Source organism: Scyliorhinus torazame, chromosome 17 (assembly GCF_047496885.1).
Source record: "Scyliorhinus torazame isolate Kashiwa2021f chromosome 17, sScyTor2.1, whole genome shotgun sequence".
NCBI classification, from domain to species: domain Eukaryota; kingdom Metazoa; phylum Chordata; class Chondrichthyes; order Carcharhiniformes; family Scyliorhinidae; genus Scyliorhinus; species Scyliorhinus torazame.
Window position 1 is genome coordinate 69,385,868 of NC_092723.1, and position 13,063 is coordinate 69,398,930.

At 47.1% G+C, this 13,063-nt stretch overlaps 1 protein-coding gene across 3 annotated transcripts in view; it reads right to left on the reverse strand.

The window, feature by feature from the left end:
* LOC140393932 (uncharacterized) overlaps positions 1–13,063 on the reverse strand; it is a 224,242-nt gene that overhangs the window by 3,956 nt on the left and 207,223 nt on the right. For all 3 annotated transcript variants that reach the window (XM_072480584.1, XM_072480582.1, XM_072480583.1), the window contains one exon: positions 9,227–9,358. In XM_072480584.1, the coding sequence (XP_072336685.1) occupies positions 9,227–9,358 (132 nt within the window). The remainder of the gene's footprint in view (positions 1–9,226; positions 9,359–13,063) is intronic.

A 13,063-nucleotide genomic window follows, 5' to 3' on the forward strand; every position in this document is an offset into this window, starting at 1 on the left:
CCATCTGGCCTGGGCTTGCAAAATCCTACCAACTGTCCTGGCTTGAGACAATTCACACCTCTTTAACCTGTGATTATCTCTCTCTCCAGTCGCTCCGTCTGGACCTGTAAAGACTTAAATACCTGCAAAGACCCGCACTCAAAGTATCACCATGCATCATTAACTTTGTTTATATATGTGGTTGTAGAACCCACCTCTTCACTCACCTGATGAAGGAGTTGCAGTCTGAAAGCTAATGATTCGCAACAAACCTGTTGGACTTTAACCTGGTGTTGTAAGACTTCTTACTGTACTCCTCTAGAAGGGTCACTTTCTGATATCAATCGAACAATCTCAGCTACTCAGATAAGTGTAACAGGTTGGACCTATTTACTTTGGAGCAATGTAAACAGGGGCAAAATTCTCCGGAAACGGCGCGATGTCCGCCGACTGGCACCCAAAATGGCGCCAATCAGACGGGCATTGCGCCGCCCCAAAGGTGCAGACTGCTCCGCATCTTTGGGGGCCGAGCCTCAACATTGAGGGGCTAGGCCGACGTCGGAGGAATTTCCGCCCCGCCAGCTGGCGGAAACGGCCTTTGGTGCCCCGCCAGCTGGCGCGGAAATGACATCCCCGGGCGGCGCACGCGCGGGAGCGTTAGCGGCCGCTGACAGTTTCCCACGCATGCGCAGTGGAGGGAGTCTCTTCCACCTCCGCCATGGTGGAGACCGTGGCGGAGGCGGAAGGGAAAGAGTGCCCCCACGGCAAAGGCCCGCCCGCGGATCGATGGGTCCCAATCGCGGGCCAGGCCACCGTGGGGGCACCCCCCGGGGTCAGATCGCCCCGCGCCTCCCCCCGCCAGGACCCCGGAGCCCGCCCACGCCGCCTTGTCCCGCCGGTAAGGTAGGTGATTTAATCCACGCCAGCGGGACAGGCAATTTATCGGCGGGACTTCGGCTCATCCGGGCCGGAGAATCGAGCGGGGGGGCCTGCCAACCGGCGCGGCGGGATTCCCGCCCCCGCCGAATCTCCGGTGCCGGAGACTTCGGCAACCAGCGGGGGCGGGATTCACGCCAGCCCCCGGCGATTCTCCAACCCGGCGGGGGATCGGAGAATGTCGCCCCAGAAGTGACCTGATAGACGACTATAGAGGGCTGATTGCTTTTTCCAAGTGATAGCTTTTTCCAAGTTTGCCAACATTAAGAAAACCAGGGCACAGTACATGCATTTAACCTCTACAATAGCAGGAATAAACTCGACAGTAAGCAGTTTTACTTTTCCCAGCGAGCAGGGAGTCTCTGGTCTGTGCTGGTGGCTGATGTGGTGAATGCTGACTCTGTCTTCAAGAGGGAGCAAGGCCGGTTCTTAATATGTAGCCCATGTGATCTCCAGGACAGATTCCAAAGGCCAGCATTTTTTCCCCATCCCAGACTGATCTTAAGGAGGTAGTGATGAGCCGCTTTCTTGAACCATTGCAGAGCTTCTGATGTAGCCACATCTACAGTGTTGGGAGCTCCAGGAGTTTGACCCAATGACAATGAAGGAACAGCGATATATTTCCAAGTCAGCATTAAGTGTGACTTTGGAGGGGAATTTGAAGGCGGTGGTGTTCCCATGCTGCCCTGGACTTTCTAAATGGGAGAGGCTGCAGACTTGGAAAGTGAAATTGATAAAGCCTTGGCACGTTGTTGCAATACATCCTGTAGATGGTACACACTGTTGCCACTGTGCACCAATGGTGAAGGGAGTGAATGTTTAAGATGATGGATGAGGGAGCAGTCAGGCAGACTGCCTTGTCCTGGATGGTGTCGAGCTTGTTGAGGGTTATTGGAGCTGCACTCATCCAGGCAAGTGTAGAGCATCTCATCACAATCCTGACTTGTGCCTTGTAGATGCTGGAATGGCTTCAGGGATAAGGAGGTTGTTATCTTTTCGGGGGTTTACTTCTACTCCCAGTACAAACAAAGGAAAACCAGGTTGCCACATCGTAGGTTACTTAGCCAGTTGTCAGAGTTTATTTGCAGAGGTGTTGCTTGCTCACAGCCTAAGATGGAAGAGAGAGAAAATCTCCCAAGTGCCTCTGATGATGTCACCATATAATCATGTCACACACTATACAGAGAAGCATTGATTACAATACATAACATCCCTCCCTATTTACTCCTGTAGTGCCAGAAATATAAACAAATACTAAATTACTCATGGTGAATAGTGATGATTTAACCAAGTATTATTATTATTTTATTACAATTATATATGTACACATCAGTACGAGAGCCTTATAGGTGGATGTTGGTTCCGCTTCGGCAGAATCCGTTAGGAGGCTTTGTTTTCATACTCTCGGTAGTCTGTTCCACACTTGGCTCAGGTATATCATTGAATAAAGTTGGATTTTCTTCAGCTTTGGCAGATGCTGTTGCTTCAACTGTTGTGGAATCTGAATTCGACTTGGCCGTGATTATACGTCCAGGGATTTCCAAACATTGAGTGTCCGATACCGGTAGATACCCTGCCTTCTCAACCTTGCTCCTGGCCTGAGTGTGGCGATCCTCAGGTTAAATCACCACCAGTCAACTCTCCACCTCAAAGGAGAAAGCAGCCTATGGTCATCTGGGACTATGGCTACTTTACTTACTTACTTTTAGATACCGATTCTGCAAATACTCTTTTTGAACTGAGAATTTGATTGGTGTGTTTCCTCCAACTCTCTCGTCATTGGTTTGTACTGTATAAGAAATAGTCTTTGCGAGTATTGGGCAGGTACTACGTCCCACTTGAAGAATAGTTTCTTGTTAAAACTTCTTCTCCTTGCTCAAAACTTTTTGGTTTTGATGTCTGTAAACCGCGAGTAACTTGGTTTGGTTGTTGTCACTCTGCAATGGTAGAAGAGTCAGGCGGTAAGAGCAAATCAAACTTTGTTCTCAACTTTTGTTTTAAAAACAATATCGGCAGCGAGTTTTGGGTTGTCGGATGGGCAGTGTTTCTATAGGAAATGAGAAACTTCACTCTCCTAGCTGATGGTCCTTCATCACTTTGACACTTTGATACTTCAATGACTATACCAGCCTTTCTGCCAATCCGTTTGTGGAAGGATGATAAGGCACAGTTTTGATATGTTGCATACCATTGTTCCAAAGGTAGGCCATAAATCCTTTGACATGAACTGAGTCCCGCTTTCTCTAACTAGTTTATTGGTTTGCCAAACCGTGCAAATACTTCGTCCAAATGTTCAATTGTCTTCTCTGTAGTCGTTGACTTGATCATCATTATTTCGTGCCATTTGGGATGTGCATCCAGTTGGAAAAGAAACAAACATCCATCGATTGGTTGGGGAAAATCGATATGTACTCTTTGCCATGTTGCTTTGGCCAATCCCAAGATTGAAGTGGTTGAAGATATGGAGTATTTTGCATCCTAGCATAAGACTGACATTGACCTACTTACTCTTTCTTAAATCTGAGGCTAGTCCCGGCCACCAGAAATAACTCCTTGCGAGTTCATTTATACGCACAACTCCTGGATGCCATTCTAGGAGTTGATCCAGTGTAAGACTCCGCAAGAATGGAGGAATGACGACTCAAATGCCCTATATACATTCTCCGTTTTGCACCGTTAATTCAAGTTCCTTTTTTCAGTATGCCTTCAATTCCAGATTCCCCCTCTATTTATCCAGTGGTATACCTTTCAGGAGCATGTCCATGACCTTCCCCATCACCGGATCTGAGCTCATGTGGCTTTGCACTTGAGATGCTGTGCAACATCCACCTGGGAAATGTACACACAGTTTACATAGTTCTGCGATTCAGCTTTATCCCGCATTGGTAAACGTGATAGAGCATCAGTATTTTCATAATTATGTGTTGATAGGATCAGGGACCATCTCTGAAAGTGACACATAGCTAGAGACGGTATTGCTTTGTTTGGACTATCGTTGTCAAAGGCCAGTGTTCTGTTAACAAGATAAAATATCTTCCATACAAGTGATGACAAAATTGTTTGGTTCTACATATTATACACAAAGCTTCTTTTTCCAATTGAGCATCGTTCTGTTCAGCGCTTGTCAACGTTCTCGAAGTGAAAGCCATTGGTCTTTTATCTTGATTTGGCATTTTGGAGAGACAGCTGCACCCATCCCATAGGGCGATGCGTCACAGGCGAGTTGCATCTTCAACTTTTGATCAAAATGAACTGAAGAGAGTAATTTGGGCATCTTTAGATATTAGATATTACACTGTAATCCATTTAAAAACTCTAGTTCCATTATTTACTGGAGAAGTAAAAATCTTCAGTTCTGACTGTGAGAAACAAGCTGCCAGTTGTAAAAATATATCACAAGGATACAATCTGTCAGTGGGACCAGCTTCCAGGCAGAAACTCCGCAGGTCTTAAAACTTAAGGGGCGGGATTCGCCGACCCCCTGTCGGGTCAGGGAATCGGCGGGGGGCGGCGTGAATCCCGCCCCCCCCCCCCCCGGCTGCCGAATTCTCCGGCGTCGGAGATTTGGTGGGGGAGGGAATCGCGCCGGTCGGCGGCCACCCCCCGGTGATTCTCCGGCCCGCGGTGGGCCGAGTTCCCGCCTGTTTTTGCTGGGTCCCATCAGCGTAAATCAAGGTAGGTCCCTACTGGTGGGTCCCAGCTCTGTGGCCGGCCTCCGGGGTCCTCGGGGGGGGAGGGGGCGCGGGGCGATCTGGCCCCGAGGGGTGCCCCCACGGTGGCCTGGCCCACGGTCAGGGCCCACCTATCCGCGGGTGGGCCTGTGCCGTGGGGGCACTCTATTCCTATGTGCCGGCCGTGTAGCCCTCTGCAATGGCCGGCTCGAAGGTGAACCCTCCCTGCGCATGCGCGGAGATGACATCAGCAGATGCTGACGCTCCCGCGCATGCGCGGACCCGCGCCAGCCGGCAGAGTTCCTTCGGCCCTGCTGGCGCGGCGCCAAAGGCTTTCCACGCCGGCTGGCGGGGCGCAAACCACTCTGCCGCCGTCCTAGCCCCTGAAGGTGCGGAGGATTCCGCACCTTTGGGGCGGCCCGACGCCGGAGTGCTTCCCGCCACTCCACTGCGCCGTTTCTGCCCGCTCTGCCAATTCCCGGAGAATTCCGCCCAAGGTCTGTACAACAATTTGGGATAGTCTACCATTTGCTCTGGCACCAGGATGTCTGCCGCTAACGGCAGGGAGGAGTGATGGATAGCATCCATACCTCAAGAGGAGCCAGTAAACGACAGGGAGCCATTTTAATTTTGTTCTCATTTAATTTCGGAAAGACCCGGACCACCCGCCCACAGTGCCCCCCAGCCCCGAATGAAGCCACCCATGCCCGCGGATCGGCCCTCCCCCGATTGTGGCGGTACCGGACTGAGTCCACCCCCACCACGCTAAGTTCACGATGGGTGAGGCCACACGTGTCCTGCGCCGTCGGGAACTCGGCCGGTCGGGGACGGAGCATCACGGAGCAGGCCTCAGGCCATACAGTGTGTGGCGTACTCCTTGAGCACGCCGCTTTTCAGTGGGGGGAGAATCCGAAAACCGGCGCCGCCTCCGATTTTGCCATCATCAGGGATTCTCCGCCCCCTCGCCTAACGCGATTTCGCAGTCGGGGAGAGGAGAATCCAGCCCCATTGTTTCCCTGGTAATTTTCATTGTCTTCGGTCATTATGTAGACCCATCTTTTTGGATTTGGGTGCATTTACCCATCTTCGAGGTTTGAAGACTTTGTCTGTCCCAAGATGCCTTTGTTAGGGGCTTTTCACAGCAACTTCATTGCAATGTTAATGCAAGCCTACTTGTGACAATAACGATTATTATTATTATTTCTTGCCACAATTATGACATGTGTTTTCTTGACACCAACATTCCTGTGGAGAATGCCCTACCTGGACACACCTGTACCATTCTTGCACATTGAGAGATCTTCTTTTCTTAGTATTCATCGTGTTTATTTTGGCGCCTGCTCCAATTTGAGAAGTTTATTTTGCTGCCAACTCCATAGACACTGTTACTTCAACAGCAAGTTTGATGTTAGACAGTTTTTTGTCATCAATGGTCTCTGGATTGTCTCATGTCTCAGTCACATGTACCGAAGTACAGTGAAAAGTATTTTTTTGTGGCCAAGGGAGCGTGCACAGTACATACATAGTAGACAAAAATAAATAATCGACAGAGTACATCGACAAACAGTGATTGAACATTATTAGTAGCTATACATGAAGTGGAAAAGAGTTTTAGTAAGTCATAACGATGATAAGAGATAAAAGAAAAGGGTCTGGGTGGGTGAGCTCGCAGAGCGTCACCGTGCTCTGTCGCCATCTTGGATTTGGTGGGAACACAAGAACTAGGAGCAGGAGTAGGTCATCTGGCCCCTCGAGCCTGCTCTGTCATTCAATAAGGTCATGGCTGATCATTCTGTGGACTCAGCTCTACTTACCCGCCCGATCACCACAACCCTTAATTCCTTTACTCTCTGGGTTAGCCCTGTTGCCTCACGGCGCCGAGGTCCCAGGTTCGATCCCGGCTCTGGGTCACTGTCCGTGTGGAGTTTGCACATTCTCCCCGTGTTTGCATGGGTTTCGCCCCCACAACCCAAAAGATGTGCAGGCCAGGTGGATTGGGTACTCTAAATTTATATATTTTTTTTAAATTCCTTTACTCTCTTCATGCGCTTTCCTCTACAGCTGAGCCAGTCACCATGCTATGGGGCTTGGCTTTGGTTGTACTCCCCGGATGAACCATCAGTATTCAGAACTGAACATACATACTAGGAGCTGGAGCAGGCTATTCGGCCCCTCGAGCCTGGTTCAATAACATCAAGGCTGATCTGATTGTGGCCTCAGCTCCACACTTTGCCAATCCCCGATAGCCCTAGATACTCAAGAATCTATCTACATCTGCCTTAAACACATTCATTGATCGTGCCTTCACCGCTGTCTGGGATAAGAGTTCCAAAGACTCAAGGCCTTTAGAGAAAAAAAATTCTTCTCATCCTTATTTTCCTACCGTGTTCTCTTGTTCTAGTGTCTCCTACAAGTGGAGGCATCCACCCTGTCATGTCCCCTCAGGATCCTATATGTTTCAATAAGACCACCTCTCAATCTTCTCAACTCCAATGGATACAGGCCTAATCTGTCCAACGTTTGCATGCAAGATAACACCCCAGGCCCAGGTATCAGTTGAGTGAATGTTCTCTGAACTGCTTCTTATGCGTTTATATCATTTCTGAAATAAGCACCATAGAATTATAGAATCCGTACAAGGAGACCATTCAGCCCATTGAGCTGCATCGACACTCCAAAAGAGCACCCTACCTAGGCCTGCTACCCCGCCCGAGGGACCCGGTTCGATTCCAACATTGGGTGACTGAGTGGAGTTTGCACATTCTCCCCGTGTCTGCATGTTTCCGATTTCCTCCCACAGTCCAAAGATGTGCAGGTTAGGTGGATTGGTTATGTTAAATTGCCCCTTAGTGTCCAAAGATGTGCAGATTAGGTAGGGTTACGGGGATAGGGTGGAGGGAGTGGGCCTAGGTAGGGTGCTCTTTGGGAGGCTTCCTCGGCACTGTATGATTCTCTGATTTTATTATGTTCAAGGAGCTATATAAATACAAGTTGTTGTTTTCTTCCCCATATGCAGTGATCAGAATCTCTCTGTGCACCCTTACAGCACACAGCACCACCTCCGGAGATATATCACTGAAGCACATTGAACATCCATTTTTTTTCTTGCAGACTTTGGCTTGGTCTGCGCCCCTCGACCGTCCTTCATGCCTCATCCTCGCAGTGACTCTTTAAATAATGAAGTTGTGGGGAACCAGTGCGGGACATCATTATACTTGCTCACTCTTGTTGGTTGGGAAACCAAAAGAGAATTCAAGTATAGGGAAGCACGGTGGCGCAGTGGTTAGCACTGCTGCCTCACGGTGCCGAGGTCCCAGGTTCGATCCCGGCTCTGGGTCACTGTCCGTATGGAATTTGCGCATTTCCCGTGTTTGCGTGGATTTCGCCCCCACAACCCAAAAAGGAATGTGCAGGGTAGGTGGATTGGCCACGTTAAATTGCCCCTTAATTGGGGGGGAAAAAAATTGGGTAATCTAAATTTAAAAAAAAGAAAATGCAAGTACAGTGGCCGTGTTAAAATGTCACTGACAAACCCGCTGGCAGTCTACACCAAGGTGAGCGCTGTTCCCTCCGAAACCTCTATTCTCCTTTATGACAGTGCTTGAAACCTACCACCTAATGCCTCCATTTGTGGCTTGGTGTCAGTTGCTATCTTGATTACACTCGTATGAAGTACCTTTGGACATTTAACAGTACGTTAAAAGGTGCTATGTTATTGCAAGTTTTTGCTGAACCCAAACAGCCTTTCTAACAGCCAGCCTTAGCAAAGCTGACACGTTTATATAGGCATTACTGCTGGTTGTCTTGGGATTTGACCATCCGGAGCTGCCGGTGTTCCTGCTCCTTTAAGGCCCAGCTGGCGAAAAAGCAAACGCAAAATAAGATCCCACAGCCAAAAATTGGTGCAGCGATCTCTATATGTGCATGTACACAAGGGGTTAATGTGTAATCAGTAGCACCACATGATCACTAGAGGGCCGGACCAACAGGGGTATAAAAGGCAACCTCATTGGGTCTCTGGCTCTCTCGGGGGTGCACTGTGACCAGGGCAATAGCAGAGTAGTTCCGATGGCTAGTGGAGTTACATATAGTTACCGTAGTTAGATCTTGTTAACCTTATCACTAGTATCAAAGTTAAAGTAAAGAACTCATGCAATTATTGATATAGTTACTCAATAAACCTTTTGTTACTACTGGACGAGTTCGAGTCTTCTTCATCGAGGTTCAGAAGATCTCATCACTAACCAAGGTTTGAGTAGCACATGTTACCTACCACACAGGTAACAAAACAATTGGAAGGGTGCAAGGAGTTGGAAATAAAAACAAAACAGGCTGGAAAAGTAAGGTAAAGGTAAAGTGGTCATGTCCCAGATGACCATAGGCTGCGTTCCTCTTTGAGGAGCTGACTGATAGTGATTTAACCTGAGGATCACCACACCTCAGGTGAGGGGAGAGGCTGAGAATACATACAGAAAGACCAGAAATATTCAAAGAGGAGAGAGAATCATCAGATGGCTCAATTCTTCAGAATTTTCACTTCTTTCATTGTCTCTTTTACTTTTGGATTTCCTGCATCTCTGGATTTCATCTAACCTCTGTCAGTAACTGGGCTTGCTGTTGCCTCAGGCTGTGATACTCACATCAATGAGCTCTCGCTTGCTGTGTCTGAAGTGAACTCATCCCCATCCTCAGTCTCACTCTCTGTCTCTGGGGACTCGCAGTTCAATGGACCATTCTCTGCTACCATACCTATTTTTTCTTCCTGGTTTTGCCTGTAGGGTAGAAAATAGAAAGAGGAGAGTGTCAACTGATTCACTCCCAACCAGCACCAAATATCCCCACCTCTTTTGCACCTCTCGTTTGAAATGTTAATTTTTATACTTCCACCCACTACCCCTCCACCAAACCAACAGCAATTTTGAATTTCCCCGATTGACAGTAGTTTTCCCACTGTAACCATTTGGACAGAATAATAATGGGATAAGTCACCTATTATCAGCATGATTGACATCTCTATCATGACTGTCAGCCTGGGAAGACCATAAAATCTTTGCTGCTTCTTGTCTACAGCCTGAAATCCTGTGAACTTCTGTGTCCATTGGAGTTCGCAAGAATGGTTCCATAGATGAAAAACTTATGAGGATAGATTGGAGAGGTTGGGACTGTTGTCCTTGGAGAGAAGAAGGCTGAGAGTAGAATTTTCTTTTGATGACTTTATCAGAGTTACAAAGCCAGAGCACCGAGTGTAGACAGGGGCAAACCCCTAATCCAGCTCCTCGCCTGCTCCAAAAACCAATTCAAATTGAATCCAATTCATGGTCCCCACAAGAGAGACATACCAGATCCAGGCATTACACCTGGCCTCACCCTCATCTTAGCCAAAAGGGCGAGAAAAGATGAGAGTAGATTTGATAGAGATCTTCAAAATCATGAGGGGGCTGGACAGAGTAGATAGGGAGAAACTGTCCTTGCTCATAAAAGGAATGAGAATGAGAAGACAGATTAAAGTGATTTGCAAAAGAAGCAAATCTGATGTGAGGCAAAACTTTTTTACATAACAAGTGACTCAGGTCAGGAATGCACTGCTTGGAAATATGGTGGAGGCAGATTCCATCAAGACATTCAAGAGGGCATTGGATGATTATTTGAATAGAAACAATGTACAGGGGTGCGGGGAAAAGGCAGGGGAATGACTCAGTTAAGATGCTGGTTTGGCGAGCCGGTGCAGATATGGTGGGTCAAATGGCCCCCTTCTACTCCATAACAATTCTATGATTCTGCAATATAATAAAAAATACGCTTTGACATTCCATCATTAAAAATAAGTTATCGTTGTGTTTATTCTGAGGTAAAAATCGCAAGGTATGTGCAAAAATCATTAAATCAAAATAATGATCTGTGATCCTAGTTAATTGATGAAAATATAATCCCAACTCTTTCTGGGCACATTTACGGAACATCAAAGTCTCTTCGTCATCATGTATTTTTGTATATTTTCTGCATTGTGCCTGTGGTGTTGGACACTGTGGAGGCTGTACACGCCACTGATACAAGGAAGGATTTGTTTCAGCTGAAACCTTTCAGGTAACTCCCGCTATGAATATCGTCTTTGAAATAAATGGTAAAGAAAAATTGATAAGTCTCAAAATTAGAACCCTTTCGAAAGCTGAACAAAGCCACTGAGCACAAGCATAACTGAAACAATCGTCCAGAACTACAGCACCTTGAAAGGATGTGAAATTCCCCATTTAATAGAATCATAGAATTATTGAAACTTACAGCCCAAGAAGAGGACATTGGGGCCATCGTGTCTGTGCTGGCTATTTGAAAGAGCAGTCATATTTCGTCCAAAAACTGAAATTTTTGACTGTCCAAATCCTTTAAAAATGATTTAACTTCCACCAGCTTTTCAAGTGGAGCTCGAGTGGAAAGAAACTTTCCTCATCTCTCTCTACATATTTTCCTAATGCCTTTAAATTTATGACCTTTGTGTTTTTGACTCACTACCTTTCTCAAACTATTCTCATTGTCGTGAAAACCTCAATTAGGTCACCTCCTATCTCTTGTGTTCAAAGGAGACTGATCCTACCTTTCCCAAACATTTTCTGGATCTTATCCATACCAATGTACCAAATGTGTTCATTGGTGAAAATGGGAGTTGGCCATTGGCTGCATCACTTCCAAGGCCCCTCATTTGTTACTGTATTCAAAATACTTCAAAGGAACTTTTAGCATTGCTTTGGAACGAGAAGATTGACATGTGTAACGGTATTATCTAAATTTTACCCATAAGATCAAAGTTTTTCATTATCTTGAGATTCTTTTAACACTTTCCAAGTTCCCCCAATGATTTGGGGAGATTAGGCAGTGAGAACCCCTGGAATCCCTCAAGGATCAATCCTAGGCCCTTTCCTCATTCTGATCTACATGGTGCCTGTTGGTAATGTCATCCAAAAACGCGACATCAGATTCCAGAGGTACATTGATGGCATCCAGCTCTGCCTCATTTTATAAGGCCACAAAGGAATCCACGCTGAGTAGTTCAGAGCAACTTGGTTTATTTACAATCACTATTAGATGCAACACTGGGTCTCTCCGCTGCCAGTGCCTAAAGGGCTGGCTTCTTATATCATACAACTATACATTGTTCAGAGGTCTCCAGTCCCCTTAATGGGGGAGCTCGCATTCTGTAAGCTTCACGGGGAAGTTAATTGTTCCCATCCCGTAGGCTACTTGCGGGTTCTAATCCCTCACTACCTCTCTCAACCCCTCCACTCATTCAGGTTTGTCTTGGTACTTGACCAGCCAATACTGGATGAAGAATGTTTTCAGCCAATCAAATATTTGGAAGAACGAATTTGTTGTGCTCAATCCCTGACACAAACTCAGCTCGCTATCTGACCATTGTCTGAGGCCCAACAAGACCATTCATAACCTTGGCAACCTATTTGACTATAAAAGCTCAGGAGATCCAAGAAGGTGATTCAAACAGAGGTTTATTTATAACCCAAGGAAAGGCCACAATGCTGCATACAGCACATAGGTCCCAACCTGGACCACCAATCATGTGGGTCCCAATCCGGGCCAGCTTTTAAGGATTGATCGGGCGGCAAGGTGGTGCAGTAGTTAGCACTGCTGCCTCATGGCGCCGAGGACCCGGGTTCGATCCCGGCCCTGGGTCACTGTCCATGTGGAGTTTGTACATTCACCCTGTGTCTGCGTGGGTTTCACCCCCACAACCCAAAGATGTGCAGGGTAGGTGGATTGGCCACGCTAAATTGCCCCTTAATTGAAAAAGAAGAATTGCGTACTTTAAATTTATACAAAAAAAAGGGTTGATTCTGAATCCCAGCTGACTGGCTTCCCCTATCAGCAGGGTAGCTCGTTTTCCACGAGCCCCATGGGGAGATCAATCAGGTCATTCCGTGGGTCTTGTGAGGGTTATTACATTGATCCGGAGCTGATTCAATATTCTCTCTGTAACAGGACCACCTATACCTCTGACCTGTAACATCCCTTGTCTTCACCTCAGCCTCTGTCCAAGTGATGGCGAATCCCTCACCCATTTTGTTATCACAGACTCGACCATTCCAATGCCCCTACATCCCCCCCCACTCAGTCTCTTAACTTCCACCCTTTGTAAACTTGAGCTCATCAAAGGTTCTGCTGCCCATATCCTAACTTTTAACAAGTCCCAATCCCCCATCATAATCATCACCACCTGTGCTCAATTATCTACATCTGGCCAAGATCTAAATTTAAAATTCCCTTTGTATTTTGAAATCCCTCCATGGCCACGCTCCACCCTATATTTATAACTTTCGCAAGCATTACAGTCCTCGAAGAACTCTGTGTTGCTTTAATTCAGCACCTCTGATTTGCTTTCCACCACCATTGGTGGTTGTGCCTAGAGCTGCCTAGGCCCTAGGTTCTCAAATTCCCTCCCTAAATGTCTCTGCTAATACTTCTACCTCTCT